General features: G+C 42.7%; 1 protein-coding gene across 1 annotated transcript; it reads right to left on the bottom strand.

The window, feature by feature from the left end:
• Window positions 1–382: 382 nt before the first annotated feature.
• On the bottom strand, window positions 383–21,739 carry HAL (histidine ammonia-lyase). The gene is made up of 20 exons (XM_077836419.1): window positions 21,493–21,739; window positions 21,019–21,079; window positions 20,818–20,845; window positions 20,197–20,271; window positions 20,027–20,099; window positions 19,866–19,932; window positions 19,633–19,670; window positions 19,422–19,547; window positions 14,482–14,621; window positions 12,750–12,797; window positions 10,410–10,557; window positions 10,226–10,321; window positions 10,052–10,110; window positions 9,294–9,374; window positions 8,391–8,456; window positions 8,139–8,304; window positions 3,646–3,780; window positions 2,213–2,321; window positions 2,041–2,110; window positions 383–532 (listed from the first exon to the last, which is right to left on the bottom strand). The coding sequence occupies exons 1-20, from the start codon at window positions 21,737–21,739 to the stop codon at window positions 383–385; spliced, it is 1,983 nt and encodes a 660-aa protein (XP_077692545.1).
• Between the last annotated feature and the right edge of the window lie 224 nt (window positions 21,740–21,963).

Genomic DNA, 21,963 nt, shown 5'->3' with positions numbered 1-21,963 from the left:
CTTAGGCTAAACTCCCATTGGCTTCAGTGGAAGTTTTGCCTGATTAAGGACTGTATGATTTGATGCATTTCTCTTGTAACTGATTATTTCATGTTTGATCTCATTTGGCCAAATTCAGGGCCAGCATTAGCGGGTGCAAGTCCACTGAAGTCAATGGAGTTGTACCAATACGGTTGTATTTAGACCATTGTTTAAATTAGACCATCAGCAAATTCAATCTAATCCACTCTACAATCCAACAGGATCTTTTTACAGGTGAGACAACTACCTACACACGCTTCCTTTATATTCCAGAAAGAAACCATGTTGTATCATAATAAAACAATCTCCATCAAACAAAGCACTGAAAAAGGATTTTCTATGTACCAGACTTCATAGCACATTAAAGTTCTTCCTGATCACTGTGATCAGTCCCAACACATTTATTCATTCTCAACGAATCCAGAGAAAAGGCTGTGGGTGAAACAGGTCTTGATTCAGGAATATGCTCCCGTCTATATTTTTCAATGTAAGGTTCAGCTACTTCCCAAACCTACAGGACAGAAAGAGCAACGGCAGAGTCAGACGTGAAGGCTGAAAGATTTTATGTTCAAACTGAGTCATATGTCAATGCACAAGAGTAGAGCACCCTGTGCAGACAGTAGCAGGGCATAACTAACTGAATCTAATAGATATTCAGAAATAAATTGCATGTGGCCATCTGAAATAGACATAGGGTCAGAGCTGGTAGCTGAAGAGCGACACTGCTACTCAAAACTGCTACTGAGCGTAAGAATCTGTTGGGAAGTTACAGTTTTGCTGGGTAAAGGGGTATCTAGGTGCAGTTGCAAGGGAATGGGATATGGCTACTGTCCTGACTGATGCAAGGTGAGTTTTCTCGGGTGGGAGGAGACATTGCATCTCCTACTACCCAGATGATGACCTAGGGAGGGATAGGAGCTGCTAGGGATGGGTCCCTGGTGTCTTATAGAAAGCATCTTGTCATGCAGGTGCCAGGGTAGCATGGAATGGAAGACTGGCATGGCCAAGAAAGGTCAGTGATTGGCAGCACTGGCAAGGAGTGGCAGATTTGACTGGACATTGGGGCTCAGATTTACTAAGGAACCTAAAGGTTGGAAAGTTTTCCTTTTTCTCCTTTGTTGTTCCCCCTAGCAGGGTTGTAAGACAGGTGGTCTATTAGGGACCATATGGCTGCAAATAGTTTGATAGGTCAGTAGGGACCTCATCTCTCTCTCGCTCATTCTTCTGTTAGTTACATTTTACAACTGTAAAAAAACGAAGTGGGTTCCAAACCCTCTAGCCGAGCACACAATAGGGCTGTGTTAATGCACATCCTCATTGCTGCTCTCTCATCCTTGTGCTCCTATGGTTTGCCAGGTCCTCTGTTGTATTTGGTCTTGAATTGGGTAACAAGCTTTTTGGGATATGGACTGTCCTCCTACTCCCTGGCCCCTGTCCTGCAATGAGCTCCCCATGGATAGTACTCAGCAAGTACTGACTTTAATGGCAGGTTTCAGAGTAGCAGCCGTGTTAGTCTGTATTCGCAAAAAGAAAAGGAGTACTTGTGGCACCTTAGAGACTAACCAATTTATTTGAGCATGAGCTTTCGTGAGCTACAGCTCACTTCATCGGATGCATACCGTGGAAACTGCCAGTTGGTTAGTCTCTAAGGTGCCACAAGTACTCCTTTTTTTTTTGACTTTAATGGGGCTCCATGTGGATGCAGGAGTCCTGCTCATTGCAGGACTGGGCTGATATTTGTCAAGTCCTGTCAGTTTCAATAATCTAAGCCATTTATCAATAACACAATGGGGGGACTCATTTAAAATATATTATTTTTAAACTAAAAGCGTCCCTTTAAAAGACTATGACAAACTAAAATCTTCACACATCTTCCTTCAGAGAAGGTGGTAATTAAATCATGCATGCGAGAGGAAGAGCTCTTTTTCCCTTGAAGCATCAAGGGCTGTTTTGAAAGAAGAACTGCAGATCCCTTCATAAGGAATGAGTTACTGAACAAATGCCAGTGTCAACACCTGCCTTCTGCTCCACAAGCAGCCTGTGAGCTGCCTCAATGTCTGGGGCCATGAAGCGATCCTTTAGCCAAGGCCTGAAAGGAGACAAATTGAGAACATTAGCCAAACATTAACCAACACCGTAGTTAGCAGGTCTTCAAAGCTGTAACTTTTGGGAAAAGGTTATTTGATTTTACCTTACAACAGAGCGCACAAGGTCATAGACTTTCTCCAATGGGGTGGTTGTTCTCAGGGGGCGTAGGAACTCAATGCCCTGGCAGGCTGCAAGAAGTTCAATGGCCAACACTAGGAAACCAAACAGTGAAAGGCTGGATAGCGGGTTTTAGGATGTAGAACTCATTGTACGTTTACATTTGAAAAACCTCTAAAAGGAGTTTGTTACTGTTACTTAGTACCTCACAACTTCAAAGTGCTATGAAAAGTTTAATTGAAGCAGATAAACAGAAGACCCATTTAATAGATGGGGAAACAGATGGAGGTTCCGGCTGATACTTAAAAACAGTCTCTGATTTTGGATGTCCAGACATGCTGAGCCTGACCTTTCAAGGCGCTAAGCGCTCAGAAGGCCTGTTGTCTTCAACTGGCAAGCGGGCTGCTCAGCACGCATGAAAATCCCTTCCAAGGTACACCCCAAAACAGAGACATCCTAAATCACAGCCCTCCCCAGAACTAAATTAGATGTAGCGATGGGCCTAAACTGTAGAATTCACATCCAGTTTTGAAACTCCCAGGTGCGCTGGGGTGTCCAGAGATGGAGTTTGGTTCAGGCCCACTTCTTGTTAGTATGAGAACTCTGGTAGAACTAAAAGATCTTGACACATATGTATTGGAAAAGCTTGCACAGTATCTACCTGTCTAATGGCATTTATCTCTCACTTACACAAGGGCCAAATTCTCCTAAGGAAGACGTTATCTAAGACACATTGTTTTCTCCAGGTACATGTTCACTTTGCTGAATGTGCAAAACGATAATACTTAGTATTTTTAGAGATCTCTAGAGCTTCAAAGCACTTCACGTATCAACCCATGTAAGAGAAAATTGTACATACTGGTTTTCATGGTATGTATTGTTGTGTTCTTCCAGCAGCAGCTGAAATTAGTATTTTTTCAAAGTTACAACTTTAATCTTTTGAGACAATGGAAGAATTTTCGCTTAGTGTCTCTTTGATAAGTGGTTTTGTTTCAGTGGAACACACTAATCTACATTCATCTCAATAATATTTCTGCTAGAAAGAAATTAAAGTAACTACTTAAGACAGTATCTTAAAAGACTTCTTTAAAATGACTGAAGGGTCCATTTTAAAAAAAATGATGCCACGTAGAAGAAAGGTTTCAGAGAAGCAGCCGTGTTAGTCTGTATCTGCAAAAAGAACAGGAGTACTTGTGGCACCTTAGAGACTAACAAATTTATTTGAGCATAAGCTTTCGTGAGCTACAGCTCACTTCATCGGATGTGAGCTGTAGCTCACGAAAGCTTATGCTCAAATAAATTTGTTAGTCTCTAAGGTGCCACAAGTGCTCCTTTTCTTTTTACGTAGAAGAAAGGCATTTAGTTTTAACTTAGCTACAATACAGTAGATCTGTCTAAAAATCAGTGTCTTAATTTTACCTTGTTCAACATGTTCAATAACTTTCAGTGCTTTTCGTGCAGCCCATCCGCCCATGGACACATGGTCCTCTGTAGCAGCACTGGTTGAGAGAGAATCCACAGAAGAGGGGTGGCACAAGGCTTTATTCTCAGAAACTGCAAAAGTCCAGTGTGAATAAACGGTGTACTGTATGGACAAACAGGAGCTAGAAACAATGGCTGAGTCTAAAATGCTGCAATGAAGGATCCAGACCCATCCATGGTAAGTGCATGCCCATGGTATGGCTTGACCGAGCCATCTGCAACATCTAACATTCAAGCCATTTTGCCTCTGAAGACAGTAATGTTGTACATTGATCAACCAATGCTGATATTAACCCAAATATATAAAGGTAAATATTATGTCCAGAGAAAAGATCTTGTTTAAAATAAACCAAGGGTCCCTTCAACAGCCCAGCTCTGGTGGTGCAAAGTAGCTGCAAAACCCCCCCACTATATCCTCCTCTGCTCTTGGCATCCTCCTGAGGGCTCCCCCAGCATAGAACATTCCCAAGAGAAAGACAGTATGTCTGGGCAATTCCAACACCCCTGAAATCCAGAGCTGCTGGAATGGAGTCTTAAAGCAGCCCCGAGGATGCCTTAACTTATGTCAGACCAGCCCCCAGCTGGTCCCATGATCTAGGGAGTGTAAAAATTGCTTTCCCTTTCCCCAGCATCAAGCCTGGCAGGGCCAGACCGAAATATCTGGTTCAAATGTGGACTACATATATCTATGTTTTAATACTCAAAAGAATTCCATTTCCCAGTTTTGACCTTTCCAGTCCTATATTCTACAGTGGCCCTTGGACCTTTTTATCTTCTTGTACAAGTTTCTAACTCAAGAACAACTCCTTCCCCTAACCTTAAATGCTTTTATGCCATGTGTGGTCTGGCTGCTTCTAGCTCTAACAGAGCTTCCAACAGCAATAAAAGCAGAGGAAGAAAAAAGCCCCGAAGAGCCAGAAAGTGGGCTTCATAGTGAAAGTACAAAGCCGGGAAGGAGTCTTGCCATTGCTTTATTTAAGGCCATTGGTATTTTACATCTCAAAAGGGATTGGCTTGCCCAATTTTATTTTCATGATAAATACTGTCCAAAATGTGGTGTTAAGAGGAGAGGCCTAGAGACCGCGAACCAATGCAACAATCAACATCTGCAGACCTTGCAAAACTTCCCTTGAAAGTAATGGAGTTTTGTCAGAGTAAGGATTGCAGGAAGTTATTTGGAGGACTGTCTGTAAAATGCAGTCTTACTCTAGCAGGGGGGTAATGAAGCACTTATTCACAGTATTCTAACTTCATCTGGACCTAGATCTTTCACTGTGAATCTGACTAAATAAAATTCACTTGTAGCCCTCTTGCCACAGAGAAGCAGCTCCCATATAAAACAACCCAGAATCAGACTGAAAAAGCAGCTGTCTCCCTTGCCTGTGCTTGGGGGACGCACACAGCTCATGGAAAATTGGCCATATACTGATCAGCATGCCTGGGATGGGACTACCAATGGCAGACTCCAGAGAGCCTTCACATGGCTGGGGCATGTGAGCGGAGCCTGACCTGTGACCAGGGAATCAGGATGGAGGACTTGGAAGAGAAGCAGTCTCAGAGTTACTCTGTGCAGTACAAGGGGCGACAACCATTTTGCCTCTCCCATTCAGAAGGTCTGATACCCAGTATCCCTAGCTCCAAATCAGAGAGTCTGAGGTCCAAGATGAGGCTGCACCAAGGAGGACTGAAAGCCAGCTGAGTCTGTTAAGGCCTCCTCTCCCGCACTGTTAGGCACGCGAGAGTCTCATCAGAAACAGAGCTGGAATCAGCAGTCTCTCATCTGATACACGCCTCCAGTTGTAACACTGGACACTCATCTTACTTTCTCATATTTGGTCGAGAAGTTTGACTGCCTGCGGATCTTTGTTTCAGCATTTCTGTAGATAGAATCCAACCTGAAACACACCTTCAATATACTACCCATCTGGGAAAACAATTCTAAACTGCCCAGCACAGCCACTAATGCTACACAGAACAATCAAAGTAACAAAGCTTTACAAAACAAAGGGTCAGAGACCAGGAATTGCACATAGAAGTCAGTTCTCATCAGGACCCTGGGCATTCTTGGGACACACAATACTGAAGATGGGTGGAAAGCTGAGCCCTACACAAAGTGCCAGGCCTGCCAGTCAATTGACTCAAGATAGTAAAAGGTGTGGGCCCCTCCAACGCCCTGCACAGGAATCACATCCTTCCAACAGGACAAGTGGTGAGGAGGCCTGTCAGAACTGCCTCACCACCAACATACACCATTCGACAGACAAGTGGTCAGCAATGGCCTCATAGTATTACTCCTTTACAAACCTTCAGCTATTCCTGAGAGGTCAGAAGACCACAATTACCTTACACAGTAGCTCTTTCTGGCTTAGAGGGAGAGGACAACACTGGGTATCAACACCAGCAATTTACTTTTAAAGTGCCTGAGCCCAAGCTGTCTGAACAGATTGTTTGCACTCTAGTGTGAGCCAATCAGGTTAAATACCCCAGAACCATGGTATGCCTCACCAGTTCATGATGTCATGCCTGATCTCCCCATAGGGTCACCCTACAGTGGAGAAGAGAATGTCCAGGCCATTCATGGTCAAGAAGAAATCAATGACTCTGGCTTTGAAGATGGAGAACACGACACGATGAGCCTAGACAGGTTAAACCCACCATAAAGTTATCCTGTGATTCATTGAGAGTCCCTACGGATATGGTACATAAATGGATAGCACCCAAGGCGGCTTTGTTGTTATGACCTCTGGGACAGGGCATAGGGCGTGTAACACTCGGTATGTCCCAGAAATCCCAGTCTCATGTATGCACCTCTGTATGAATCAGGGGTTATGTAGGTCTGAGATTACATAGCCAAGGAGAGTATTTTCTGTATTTTGTATGTTTGCATGTGGATTGTTTTAAACTTGATGAGGCCATCAAAGTCTGTAGACAGGGGAGAGTGTAGCCCCCTTGCTAGGCTAGGGACTTCAGAGAAACAGCTCCCAGCAGCTCCCACATAGCACAGCACAGACTCAGAGCCTGGAACTCCAGTGGAGACTGCCTGTCCTGGGTGGGGACGGAGGGAAAGTCAGCCTGTGGAGGATGGGCCAGAGTCTGACAGACATGCCTGAGATACCAAGAGCAGACCCTGGGAAAGCTTGCACATGGGTGGGGTCATGTGAGCTGAGCTTGGCAGGGACCTGTGACCAGGGGGAGAGTTGGCTGCAGGGAGTCAGGCTGGAGGAGGAGAAGAAGGGCGGAGGAGGAGAAACAGCCTCAGATTTGCTCTGTGAAGCAGAAGGGGAGACAGGCAGCCATTTTGATTCTCCCCCTGAGAAGGAGTGAGCCTGCCCTGGAGCCCCCAGCTCCACAACACAGATGGGTCCTGAGATTCTGCTGCACCCCTGAGAAATGAAAGCCAGCTCAGCCCGTAGGCCTCCCCTGCACCAGAATCATTGTTGTGGGATTGGTTGAGGCATCATTTATTTAACAGCCTTGATTCCTTTGCTTGTTCTCTTTACCTCTTTTAATTTACCCCCATCCCTTCTGTGAATAAAATGACTGTGTGTTGGGTTTGACTTACTGTACCTGTGCATTGTGATAGCCTGGGGCTCGGGCTTGTTATTGGTTTATGCATCCAACCACTAGCTGGAGACACTGTGCGCTAAGCACCCAGCATCTATTGCTGTGTCCCTGAGAAGGAAAGTTTAAGGGGCTCCACACCACCCTTGGGGATCGGGGTGCCCCAGAAGGGAGGGCTACAGACAGAGATATGTTTTGTGTAGAATCAAAAATACAATTGTTTGTACATAAACAATTTGCTTTTTAGCTTTGTTGTGCTATTAGGGCCTGATTTTCAGAGGTGCTAGGTACTTGTAGCTCCCACTGATTTCAAGTAGGGCTGCGGCACTTAACCCTTCCAAAACTCAGACTCCAAACCTACGAAGATTTAAGCACTTGAGTAATCCTACTGTTGCCAACATTGTATTAAAAAAATAAGGGATTGTTTTCTTAGCGCTCCTGCCCCACCTCACTCCCAATATTATCATTAATAAATAAATGAACACTACTCACCTACATTCACCAGGGGGATTTCTTGCTGCTTTTTGCAGCATTCAGCAATGCCTGATCTTGTTGGACAGAGAGGAAAAAATAAGGGACATCCCTTATAATAAGGGACTGTTGGCAACCCTAGCTTGACTGTTCGCAGGCTTAGAGCTAAACACATAACATAAATCTTTACAGGTTCAGGGCCTCTGAGTCTAACGAACTGCAACTATATCAGATAGCTCAGCTGGACATGGGGAGAAAAGGAGAATTTACAGTTGGAGCTGAGAGCTGTTTTTTGGGGGTTCTTTTATCAGTAGTATCAAACTACCACAATGCTAATGTAGGTTGATCTTTCTAATTTTGTTCTCTTGCCGTTCTTGCTTCGGCCTTTGTGTACTCACCCAGGGCCGCTGCTGTGCAGTGCGCAATCATGAAACCAGAGTTCAGACCGCCTTCGGTGACTAGAAATGCAGGCAGCTCACTGAGAGATGGGTTGCATAGTCTCTCAATCCTTCTTTCACTAATTGCAGCAAGTTCATGGACACCAATTGACAGGTAGTCCAGAGCCTACAAGAGAAGCTCTTGATGGAATCAGCTGATTTTTTAAAAAAATGTCAGAAAATAAGCTAATATTTCTCCAAATGCTTCATTACCTTTGCAGGGTATTCACCATGAAAATTTCCTCCAGAAATGGTCTCTCCCCTTTCAGCAAAAACCATCTTTAAAGACAAGTTAAGGTGTGAACATGAATGAAGAATTACTGAAGTACCACACATCTCTGAATATCCTATCTGAAAGGAAGAAGAATTGATGTGCAAATCCATATGCATATATAGTGTTGCTCACACTTCTGCATGTGCAGTTGTAAGAAAAAATGTAAAACAATGCCCTGTTCTCCCACCATACAGATACAGCTGAATAGTGTATTTTATTAAATAGGCTGGACGGTCAGCAGGTGAAGGTTATAAGGAATGCAAAGCCACACTTGAGCACAGTTTCTAGTGTAATTTTCAATTGCCGGTGATGCTCTCACCAGTGGAGGTGAAATTTTATATATAGTGAGCAAGATGGGCACTCATCACTGCTATCAGCTAACACAGAGGAGCATCTTTTGTACATACCTTTATTCTTAAAAAGTGGAATTCACCCTTGTTCAGAGCACCAATACAAGGCGTATGCACAGAGCTTCCCAAAATGAGCTCATACAGCTCTTAAAAGTGTTGCATAGCTCTTGTAGTTACCCTCTGTAGAACTCAAAGTGCATTCTAGAATGCAAGTTTTGCCAACCTTGTGTCAACTGACAAGTCACCGTCAACCTTCAAGGCCAATTGGTGGCCAAAGTTCCCAGCTGCCCTTATAACCATGTAGGCCTTGATCCAGCAAAGCACTTAAATGTGTGCTTAACTTTAAGCAAGAGCAGTCCACTGACTAAGCACATACGTAAGTGATTTGATGGATCAGGGCCATAATTTCTGCTTCATTAACTAATAATCATTTAGAAGGGAAAAAGTAACCAACCAAAATTTTACAGAGAAACTGAATCATCAGAAAGATACAGGATTGTCTGTTGCACTGTTAATTTCAGTCATGATTATGTCCTTTACAAAAGCTATTGTGTCATTTGCCACGCCGTGGACCTAAAAGAAACAATAGCAATTAGCCACAGGTCATGTCTATTTGTAGTTCATCCTCAAGATATAGATCCAGCCAATTCTACTTTCTGAGAGCACACTTCTGCCTTGCCCCCACTCCCAGACTTGGCACTCACTCACAGGGATACAGATTTTGATTCGATGTGATAACCAGGGAAATTGCTATTGTGGAATGCTAGATATACTGTACTTATTAAAGATTTGACTTACTATTATTATGACATTATAATATGATGATGACAACATAAATGTATAATTCTTTGTGTGTTTGGGTTGGCATCCCCTTGTCCCTCAGCCACATGTACAAGAAAGTACTCAAAGCTTAGCTAATTTGTCAATGTACATTAGGAATTGTTAAGGAATTATAAGTAAACTTGGGAAACCCCAGCTCTTTAGTTTTTACATAGGCAAAGCTCCCACCAATTTCAATAGTTTTGCTTGCGTTAATATGGATTGAGTTTATCGAGAGTTAAAAATCATTCCTGTGTACAAGGTCCAGGAACTACTTATGTCTCAATTAAGCCCTATTTGAGCTGAGTGGGAAATAATGTAATTGCATTATTTTAAAGGAGACAACCAACATTTAACTGACATTACACTAGGATTGGGATTTCACTGCCACTAGCCTATCCCTGTATGAGGGAGTGGGAAATTCATTTTACCTGAGGGCAACAGCGCAGCGTATATGCATCCTGAACTCTGTCACAAAATCTGTGACTCTCTGCAAAACAAAAGAAAGATTCTTATAGAAAAGGCCATACGTCACTGTTTTAATTCCCTGTCTGTCCTGGAAATCAAATAGGTGACTTGCATGGCAGGAAGCAAAGACGTTTCACCTGCTATTTCTGATGGATGATGGTCAGAGTCTAAAAGTGACCTAAATCGGAATGCCACTTCAATCTGCCCCCGATGGGCACGCACTGCATGAATATCTGTTAAAACAAATGAAAGAGCGTTACACTTTTGCTTTGCCCTCTCCAAAAGCTAAGAGAAAGTGCACACAGAAAATTCAGTACCAACCAGTGTCAAAGGCTCTAGTTGTACCCTTCAGGACTTCAAGTGTCAGTGCAGCAACTATGTCCGCTTGCCTAGCAATAGCGCTGGCTCGTTCCACTGCTTCACATCCCAGCGAGGAGATCATTTGGGTTCCATTGATAAGAGCCAGACCCTTCAGAGAGATCGCAGGTGTTTATTTTCAATGAATCTGTTGCAGCCTTACACATGCCACAGCCATTGTAATTTTCATAATTACACGTGTCAGTCAAAGAAAGGCCTTTTCTAAGCTTCCTGGATCGTCATTAAATGAATCATAAAAAGGGCTAGAGATGCTATGTTCTCAGCTATTTGGTTATTTTTTGATACAGACAAGCCACCAGCTACTTTGAATCTGTTACATCCCCATGTCTCCTCACTAGGAGTTGTTTCCCAATAGCTAGTTTCACTAGCAAGCTAGTTATAGCCATCTGGCCATGATCGCTGATCAGCTCAGTGGGCTCCTGGTATAGGTTTGATGAAACCTAGCAAGCCAGATATACAGCTAAGGCCCTGGGGACTCTTCCTGTCATCCCAACATGCAGAAGACTCTGTCTAAAGTAAATGGGAGTTGTGTATGTACTAGGACTACAGGAGAAATCACTGGCAACAATCCACTTCGAGATCTCAGAAAGGGCATGACAAACACTTCCCTTTGTCCCCTCTGTCCTAGGAAAACTATATTATGCAGTGGCGAACACTAAACGTTTACAGTACTGCAGTAAAAGTGGAGGTACTTTTCCTACAATAAAACAGTATGGTGATGTGACTTCATTGCTCTAAAGCAAAAATTTACTTTTAACTGTTGGTCACTATATGTACCTTAGAAAGCTGATCCTGTACCCTGAAAAAACGTTTGAAGTAACAGGAAATAAACCTCATGTAATATGGCAGAATTTCTTTTTCTTTGTAAGAGTAACCCTTCTCCTGATTTTTTGACAAAATAATCAATTCAGCTCTAAGTATCAGATGGCTAGCTGTGTGAGTCTGTATCCGCATCTGAAAAAGTGGGTTTTTTACCCACGAAAGCTTACGCCCTAATAAATCTGTTAGGTCTTTTAGGTGCCATCGGACTCCTCGTTAATTCAGCTCTAGACATGAAGAAGATGAGGTGTGGAAAAAACCCACCAAAGCAAGGAAACTCAGGGCAGGTCTATGCTACCACTTAAGTCAATCTAATGTATGTTGCTCAGAGATGTAAAAAAGCCCCCTTCTCCCGTCCGAGCGGCACAAGTTTCACTCTGTCCACACTGGTGCTATGTCAGTGGGAGACTTGCCGTTAGACTTAAGGGGGAGATTCTGTTTTAACTCACCTTGGGCCTGTTCTAAAGCTCACTGAAGCCACGGCAGTCTTCCCATTGGCTTCAGTAGGCTTTGGATCAGGCATCTTGCTGCATGTACTGTAGGTATGACAATTACTATGGTCCACCATCAGTGGGATCAAGAGCACTGGAATATCTGACATACTAAGAATGTGCATGTCAGTTTATGTGGGTAAGATTTCATCAGCCTGGGTTTTTGTTTAATAAATTGATGAATATGCTTACATAAACAAACATTTATGCCATGCTAATGCTAGTTACTGCTTATTAAATATCACAAAATATGTTTAAGTTATAAAATGTGTTTCTTTCTCTAAACTACCAACACAAAAAGCCTTCTGGTCCCCACAATGCAGGATAAAAGCCATCTGAATTACTAAAGGTTTTACATTCTTAAACAAAACCCATCTCATAAAATAAGGGCTTGTCTGAACACACTACTTCTGGTGACAGCCAGCTGAGATGAGCCCTGAGCACTGAAATGTAGAACAGAGAGCAGACAGGTCAGTTCTGCAGTAATTAGCGCAGCACGCAACAGCAGGAGGAGGATTATTTGCACTGGTTTAGTTGCCATGGAAGTGGGATGCGTCTACACAGGCACTATACCAATTTAATTTCCACTGATGCAGACTTACTTTAGATAGGAATTGGGGTAATTTCCACTGTTGGATGTCCAGGAAACCCCTGACGGTAAAAAGTGCGTGTGTGGATGAATGGCAGTTCCAGAGGAACTTTTATATGTAGACTGGACCTAAGTTTTACCCTGGTCTGAAGCTTTGTACACAGAGCTTCTATAAATTATTGCGGTTGAACTAAATCACACATAAATGGGAGGTGAAATGGAAACGCTGACATACCCTTTACTGAAGAGTCTCTAATGGGTTCCCTGAAATAGATGTCTAAAAACCTTCTGGAACTGGATTTAAAATAATCATTAATTCATCTCACTCTTAAAATACAGGCAACATATGCATAAAGCCGATTGGCGAGGCTTGGTTTTCATTACCTCCTTTGGTTTCAAGGTTATCGGCTTCAGGCCATGGGCTTGCAGCACCTGTAAAGCAGTTTATTGAACAGGGCATTAGTGAAAAATGTCTTTCAATATATTGATGGGACGACTTCGCTGATTGCATACAACCCTCTTTTTTATCTTTTGCTAATAAACATTTTGGAATATTCCACAGTTAAGGGAGGGAAAAAACGCTTTTTATGCACTAACATTGAGAACCCTCTTTTGACCTGGCTACCTGAACTAATGCATGCTCTGTCCTGTCACATGACACACCCAGGCTTCAAGTCCAGTGCTGTCATTCCTCAGGGTCAGCACAGTCTGGGAGTGCTTGAGAGGTGGCGCAGTCGCAGCCCATTAAGGAGTGGTGGTATTATTCCACACCACGAAGCAGAGATTCTTATGGCAAATGAAGGAGAAATAGTGCTTTGATTCTGACTAGAATCGTATCCAGTCCTCCTCGGCTGGACAGATGGTAAATCTGAAAGAGAGACCTGCTGAGGCAGTGATGACTGGGAGAAGCAGGAAGAACAGTGGCAGGAAAGAGACGCTCCAGCCCCCAGAGGAGATGCAGAAGACTTTTCCACCAACAGCAAATGCAGGTAGTGAATGGAGGAAGGATGGCTTTTGGTTCGGGCAAATAACTGGAAATCAGCAGGATGGGTTCAATTTCCAACTCCGCTACAGACTGCTTGATTTAAATGAATGTACCATTAAATGAGATTAATGTCCTTAATCTCTTTGTGCCTCAGTTCCCTTCTGTAAAATGGAGATAACTGCACTTCCCTATCTCACAGGGATGCTGAGAGGCTACATACTTGGGAGGTGCTCAGATACGATGTTGACGGGAGTCATGTCAGTACCTAGGCAGATAAAGAATGGAACAAGCTACCAAGGCGGGTTATGGACTTTCCATCATTCGAGAGATCCATGGCTGGCTCAAACACTGATCTATTAGGGATGGAATACATTTTAAAAAAAAAACAATTCTGCCATGGTAGAGCTGGGTAGACTAAATCATGCCACAAAGGTCCCTTTCAACCCAAATTAATCTATTGAAAATGTTATATATTTATGTCATGTGTTTTCAGCTTTACTGAAGTTTATACATCTGCTTCTTGCTATTATAATACATAACAGAAATCTTAGTAACCCTTCTCTCCTCAGGAGAGAAAAACCCCTGAAAGTCTCCATTTACTTTTAGCATTTGAAACCGCACCATTAATCCTCAGTTTTGTGGGATCATCTCAGGTTTGGTGGGCCAGTTCTGATGTTTGCAGGACAGAAGGTGCACTTAGAAATCTTTGGAGCTGGTACAACATGACATCTTGTCCATCCATCCAGATTCTGGCACTCATCAGTGTTGGATCTTGCATCATGTTGCTTCACTGCAAGGTGACAGTGTCTGTCTAGGCATTACTAATATGCCAGACATGGTGGCATCTAAACCCCAATATCATGATGCCTGGTGTTTGTTTTTTTCTATTCTTATGCCTCATTTTTCACCATGGTACCGGTCCTATAGGACAAACTGTTAAAGCAGTGCAGAAACAAATACTTCAATCACAAGAAAGTGACACACAAAATCCAAAGGATATAAAATGTTATGAATCCATCACACAGTTCTGATGAAAAATGTTCCCTTTGCTCTCATAATAGACATAGTCTAGCCAGAGCCAACTGAAGGAGAGAGACAAAGAAGTCTAGTAGTCAGACACATTGATCTTACATATTTAGCATCAGCCCAGCCACTCTTTGGGGACCACATCTTTCCTTCTCCTATCAACCCCAAAGCAAGATGAGAAAGAGGGGCTAAGTCTCCACTGGCTCCAACTGTCCCTTTCTCAGGTATATAGGGCAGGCAGGATGCTAGGAAGAAAGCAGAAATCAGACTTTGGTTAGAGCCTCCATCCAGCCTCTCCTTGAAACAGAGACACAAGCATGTGAATCTGCCCTGGTTGTCTTGAAGTGACATACTGGAATAGCAGTGAAATGGAGAAGCATCACCCCCCTTGCAAAGTGGCATTTGTTAATTTTTCCTAAATTAGCTCCTGTAGTTTAAAAAGAAACCAGTTGTTTTTGGCCAACAAATCATAACAAAACAAACCTGATACGGGATTAAATTTTTAGTGTCACAAGAATGGCTTCTACTCAGCTCATCATAGCATAGAATAGAATCATAGAAATGTAGGGCTGGAAGGGACCTCGAGAAGTCACCAAGTCCTGCACTGAGGCAGGACCAAGAAAATCTAACGGGCTCACTCCTAAAAGGACCCTTTAAAAGTATGGAACCCACTGAACAGTTTGTTGCCTTTGAGCAGCTGACTGGAAATATAGGTCCAACTACAGGTCTTCACTTTGGCATCATATATTTGCACTGCCTCAGCAAAACTGGGATGAGTTTCAGCCTTTGAGGGACACAAACCCTATCGAAGAGGATGCAGGAGACAGCATCTTTGCTCATCCCCAAGTAGAGTAAGATTTGGCCAGGGCTGACGTTAGGGGTGGGCGACGTGGCTGACCACCCAGGGCGTTGTAGTCAGGGGGCGCTGGGGTGAAGAGGCAAGGGGCTCTGGCTCCCCCTCGGTGCCTGCGGGATGCAGCCTGGCGTGGCAGGAGCACCTGCCTCACTGCTCCTGAGCAGAGGGCCCCTGCTCACCACTCCACCTGGTTTCCCAGCCCAACTCCTAATCCTGCCTCCATACTCGGAGAGCTGGCAGGCTCTTCCTGCCCTCCTCCCCCCACACCCTCTGGGACTGTCCCAGCCCAGCCATTACTCCTTCCATGGGCAGCCTGAATGAGAGCGATGCTGCCCAATGGAAATGGGAGCTGGAAGATGCCAGCATCTTCAGGGTTGGGAGGGGAAGGGAGCTGAAATTGCAAGGAAAAGAGACAAGTCAGTCTGGTGGGTCCTGACCCCATGCCCAACCAGCTCCCGGGGCCTCCCTCACTGTGTCTCCAGGTCCCAGCCTCCCAGCTCTCAGGGGCTCCCCCTTTTTCTTGCTTATCCCAAAGGGAGGTGTCAGTGCAGGGCATTTGGAATATTTCAGGAGTGAACTTTCCACCATCACCACCCACCCTAGCTACCTCCAGTGCACTGGAGCATTTGCATTTTAACCTCCCTCACCCATAACCCACCTTCCCTGGGACTGGGAAGGGGCACTTGAATATTGGGGATGCTCAGTAGTGGGGTGTGGGGAGAGATCTGCCCTTCTGGAGTCCCCATGTCACTGTCCCCCTGCAGCCCCACACAAATGAGACTCACTGTGTACTACTCTGGTTCCCTCCCCTGTTCTCAGGTCACCGTGCTTCCCTGCCACCACCACAGCCCTTTGGTGCCCTCCTGTCACTGCCCCTCCGCTTGGACTGCTGACCCGTTGTGGGGAGCCCAGAGGGGCAGCGGGGCCAGGGCAATGAGGAGGTGGATGGGGAACCTGGGGAGGCAACAGGGGCCAGAGATGCCAAAATACAAGTTCAGCCAGGGAGCTATTTTCCCCAAGGCCAGCCCTGAAGTTAGCCCCTAAGCTACTGCAGTTGTTGTTGATGTTACTAAATATTTGGAGACTCAAGTTCCTCAGATCAAATTAAAGCACTATTTCCCAGACCTTTGGACACTGAACCCCATTCAGGAAAATGAAAGCAATCACACACCCCCCACTTTCAACACTTCTACATTTTGTAAAAAGGCCTACCCATACTCATGTATAGATCATCTGGGCCCTCCATCTCCCCACTAGTCCTGGAGGGCGCACCCCACACTTCAGGAAATGCTTATTTAGTGGCTACTTATGCACCAAGTCTGAAATTTTGGCTCCTTCAGCCCATATACACACATATGCTAGGAATGATTGGGCAGTTTCGTAACTCTGAAATGTTCATAACGGAACAAAACATTATGGTTGTTCTTTCCAAAGTTTACAACTGAACATTGACTTAAAACAGCTTTGAAACTTTACTATGCAGACGAAAAATGCTGCTTTCCCCTGCTTTTGTTTTTAGTAGTTTACGTTTAACACAGCACTGTACTATATTTGCTTCTTTTTTTTTTTTTTTGTCTCTGCTGCTTTCTGATTGTGTTCTTCCAGTTCAAAATGAGGTGTGTGGTGTTCGTAGCTCTGAGGTTTTACTGTACATTTCTCAGTGAAGTCACTTCAGTCTGGGATAGAAGTTTCAATTAAAAATCATCCTGAAATTCAACAATTACATTTTTTTAAAATTGCTTACAGTTTAAAAATGGCTGATAAAAACTTGCTTACTGGACAGAACTTTGTATGTCAAATTTTAGCCCTAAACTGTTGTCTCCAGTAGGGTTTCATAAACCCTCGGCATAGGGGTTTATAATGCAAAGGTACACCAGCCTGTTAATACAACAACAACTGGATCCACAGCCACTATAATTACATTGGCCACAATTTTCAGAAGTGATTAGTGATTTTCAGTACCCCACTTTTGGGTGCCCAAGACAAATTGAAGAGATCTGATTTTCACTACGCTTTCTGAAAAGAAAAAATAAAATCAGGCCCCTTTAAGGAATCTTAAATTGGGCACGTAAAATCTCCGAGTAAATTCACTCCACTAACACTGGAGTATTATATTACCAGTGGTACATGGTTTACGTCACACTCCTGGCTCCTTCTCCAATGTTTAAAATATATTTGAACTTTTCAATTCAAATATATTTGAACTTTTCAATCTGAAAAAAAAGGGTTCTACTGACATCAGACCCACAGCTCTAGGTGAAAACTAAGTTAGAAGAACCACCATTTTGAAGCCACAGATACCTGGAATTATTCTCCTATTTGGGAGGAAGAGTAACCACTGCAAAGCCTCAGAATCCAACAGGAAGCCAGAGCCACCCTGAAGACCGCACTGGTTTTTCCTGCTTTGCAGGCCCCCTTCTCCAAGGCAGCATGGCTCCCTTATGTGACAAGCTGCCACTGGATGTAGAGTAGGTTGAAATTTTTTTTGGTAAAGAGTAAATTCATCAAAAAATGCATTTTTCAGGGCACCGAAATGATGTGCAAATTCAGGGCAAATTTGGCAGATTTTTTTCAGCTGAAAAAAACCTGAAAACGAAAATTTTGGAAATGTCAAATCAGTTTATTGAAGAAAAAATTGAAATCAGCCATTTTGAAACTATCAAATCAAAATGACATTTTCAAAATGAAATGTCAAAGCAAAATAAAAAATGTCAAATGTCATTTCAATTCGACATGAGAAATGTTTCATCCCAAGTGATTTTTTCTTTTTTTGTTTTCATTTTTGTGAGACAAAATTTTAAAAAGTTTGGATTTGAAACCAACCATTCCCCTCATTCCTTCCCCCCCCTTCGTAAGTTCACCCTGATGTGTATAACCATAGCGCCTCTATTAGCCTCATGTCCCCAGCAATGCAAAAACCTTTCATTCATATAAACAGATTAAAAAACAAATAAACACTGAATCTTGTGCTCAGGATAGATGATGGATTGAAAGAAAACCCTCTAAACTGAAGTTTATTTGCAGAATGAGTATAATAGCACAGACAGAACAACTGCAAACTCCTCTCACCGTCTCTCATTGGCGGGACCATTTCTAGGAATGAAAGGTAGCTAGTTTCCAAGGTCACCCTTAACTTCCCTGTGAGCCTGCCAGCAATGATAGAAGTGGCACTGACTGTTTTGATGGTGTTGTTAACATGATTAACTGCCTACTAGCAACCAGCCTCAGGCCAGCTACTCAGTTAGGGCCCATTTCTGCAAGTCTTACTCAGAGCGAATTATTCCTATGAGCCCTCCTATTGATTTCAGTGGAGCTACTCACACGAGTAAACGTGTCCCAATGGGCCTGGAAACACCTATGTGATCGTTTTTTTTCCAGGAAGTAGTGCCATTGAACTCAAAGATGCTCACATGAGTGTTAGCCAGATCAAAGAGCAACTGTTGCAGAACTGAACCCCTAACAGAAGCCTAGCAGTTCGAGAATCAAGCCCTTAGCAGACAGGCAGTCACTATGGTGATAGATGAGGTATAAATACCTAGAAAGTGTAATATTTCACATAGGCCACTTTTCAAATAACTGATAAAGTAACAGCTTTCACTCACTATTAGCCTTCAGCTGCTTTTGAAATGGCAATCTAGTGTCTTCTCAGGTAATCAGCCCTGAGCAAACATTCTTAATTATGCTTTCATTGTCTGTTAAATGCACACAATGAAGTTTATTTTCATGCCGAAGTGTTACCATAGTCTAATGACCCAAAGGGACAAAAGTAATACAATTGCAAAAGGTAATCTGAAGTGCTGCCTTTTTCTCCCCTCCCAAACTACAGCACTGTTCCTCCACCCCAAATTCTGCCGTGGAATTAATAAAACCATGAACACTTAATGAAAACAAATCAATAAAGAAAGTAGGGGTTCTAGTTAAGACACTTGACTGGGACTTGGGAGACCTGGGTTCAATTCCTGGTTCTGCCACAGCCTCCCTGGGTAATGTTGGCAAGTCAACTAAACTCTCTGTGCTTCAGTTCCCAATCTTCTGCGTGCTGTATACCTTTGTCCCATCTTGCCTACTTAGACTCCTTGGGACAGGGACTCTATGTACTTGTGCAGTGCCTAGCACAATGGGCCTGTGATCTAGGCACCGTTGTAATACAAAGGATAAAACAGCTGTATTCATTTCTAAATATCTTTACCATTAAATGCTTCAATAACTTGCTGGAGAGTTTCCAGTGAAATCCCACTGTATCCTTTTGCTAAGATATTGATCCTGAGAGCTAAAAGCATGCGAGATCTCTCTGGGATCAAAGGCTTCCCGACACCTGCAATGACAACAATTTCAAGGTTACAAACCCTAATTCTAACAGTTGTGGAAGAGAAACAAATTTGAAATCAATTTCCCACTACCTGCAGAATGTGACCGAACTAAGTTCACTTGAAGTTCCCTACAAAGAAAGAAAAGTCATTTAAAAACCAACTTGCAGTGTTCAAAAATAGAAATTTTTTTTCACAAAACTGAGCAAAAATATCCTTCTCCTTTTAGGAAGAGAAATGGACTAAAAATGTACACCATAGAAATAATATGGATCTACTTTCTATACACATTTTCTAAATTAAAGAAGGAAGTAGATACAACATACTTGAGTTTACTAGTTGGAATAACAGTTCGAGCAAACTTCCCAAAGCCAGTGGTGATTCCATAAACAACTGAAAGAAACAGATATTTCAGATAAAGAAGAGAATCTAACTAAACTAATCTAAAACAGACAACAAAATTAAGTTAGAAAAGAAAAAAAAATACCAGTCTGTTCTTTTACAATTCTTTCAATCACTTCTCTTGATTGTCTGACTTTAGCTTCAGCTTCAGGTGTGAGCTAGAAAAACAATATTGTCAATATTCATTCCTCTATTACTATTTAAAAACTAACTAAATAAAATGTATTTAGAGTTCGATTCTTTCAAAATCTTTACCTTGATCTTGTAGAGCCCCTTTCCTAAATTGACCAGGTCCTCTGTTGTTAAGCTGTTCCCATCTAAATAAATATACTACGCAAAAGAACTGCATTTTAGTGAGTGTCGTGTATATGTCAGCAATTTCTAAACCATCATAACTAAATAAATACAGTGAAAGCTTAATAGTGAACTTGGTTACAACAGAGTTCAGCCCCATTCTCATTCATACAGTAAGAACTCTCTCAGAGAAGCATTAGCAAAGAACAGGTTATTTTACGAGAGGTAACAAGCTAAGCAGTTATCATGGATGATCCTGCAAACAGTGCAGAGCAAAGTGCTTCTTCTGTAGCTTCCGTGAGGTTACCCACAGTAATAGAAAGCACTACACTTGGTAGTAAATGTTTGCAGGAACTTACTGAGTCCTACTGAAAACAAATAGTATGTGTCACAAACAGCAATTCCATTTGAAATGTTCTGTGGGGTCCCTCTCTATGTCATGGGCAAATAGAGAAAATAGGTTTTCTTTGAATACTGCCATTTCCCCCACCATGATAAGAGGATTTCACCCTACGTCACCTTCTAACATGAAAAACTATTGGAATTGGGGCACATTTTATTAAGATCATTATTGAGCCATACCTTTTCTGGTTCTGGATATTTGCTATATCTGAAGCCACGTAAAGGAAAATAAAGGACATTCAAAACCCACACAAATAGCTGCCATTTAATTAGAGTTTTTGAAGGAAGACCTTTGAAGGGGGAAAAGGTACTAAGCATTTTCAACTTTAGCAAATCTAAGAATTGTAAAAATTAACCAAAACAATGCTCAATAAAGGATACAAATAAACTCCTTCTAGCTTAGATGCAATGAAATCCGGAGACATTACATCTCCTTCTATAACTACAATGAAGAATGGGAAAAACAAAAGAAACAAAATGAAAACTTATTGCCCATAGTTTGTTGCTACTGAGAATTCTTCATTAGCTAGAAAAAAATTAGTGACAAGAATTCTAATTTGCAGCCAAATGCATTTAAATGTCTTAACAAACGTACAGTAAAAATGAAGTTACCATACCCCAAAATCCAAAACTTACAGCCAAACACTTCATATCCCACTTCATATCAACTGCATGACACAACAGAAGACCTAAAAAGCCTTCTCAAAACTGAGTTTGCAATTTAGTATTTTTTCTTAAATCTTAGATTTGCTATATCACAGAAATATAAAGTTTCAAGGTAAACAGAAAATACACACTTTGGGTCTCCTATGCAAGTGCAATCACCATATAATTTGTCATTGCAGGTTTGCTTACCAACTTCAACAAACTCATTGTCCTCTAGTGTGTCCTCCAAAGTATCATCATGATCCAGCAAGCCAAGGCCTTTGCACCTCCGAACACAGAATTTCACTTCTTCCACTGAGGCAAAGCCCCCATTATCAGGCTTGTTTTTCATGTAACGTCTCACAGCTTCCTTCCCCAGCCATCTCACTGTGTTAGTGCCCATTTGGCAAGGCACTGCCAGCCATTCCCCTCGGACATGCACTGTGTACTTTGGCATACTTCTCCTCTGTCTACGGTTGTCCCGCCACTAAAGGCAGCTGTGGTGTGAATCAGCCTTGTGTTTACCACACTATTGCCTGAAGAACAGCACCTGACTGGATTCCAACGTCCCAATCAGAAAAGGGCAAAAATCCTCCCTCCACCCCCAGACCCCCGCCTTCACAAATAAGTTAGTGTATTTAACAAACTTTATCTACTAAAAAGCCAACCCTGGAAGCAAAC

This window comes from Eretmochelys imbricata, chromosome 1 (assembly GCF_965152235.1).
Source record: "Eretmochelys imbricata isolate rEreImb1 chromosome 1, rEreImb1.hap1, whole genome shotgun sequence".
In the NCBI taxonomy this organism is placed as follows: Eukaryota; Metazoa; Chordata; order Testudines; family Cheloniidae; genus Eretmochelys; species Eretmochelys imbricata.
Note: the sequence above shows the minus strand (reverse complement) of the source record. Positions and strands in the feature narration are given on the sequence as shown.

What these genes read in the sequence shown, in the direction of transcription:
- HAL (XM_077836419.1), bottom strand. Translation starts at nt 21,739, where the DNA reads ATGCCAAAGTACACAGTGCATGTCCGAGGGGAATGGCTGGCAGTGCCT. An exon ending in CAATGAGTTTGTTGAAGTTG is followed by an intron (nt 21,080 to 21,492) that starts GTAAGCAAACCT and finishes TCTTCATTGTAG; the next exon opens with TTATAGAAGGAGATGTAATG. An exon ending in CTGCACAGCAGCGGCCCTGG is followed by an intron (nt 3,781 to 8,138) that starts GTGAGTACACAA and finishes GGACTTTTGCAG; the next exon opens with TTTCTGAGAATAAAGCCTTG.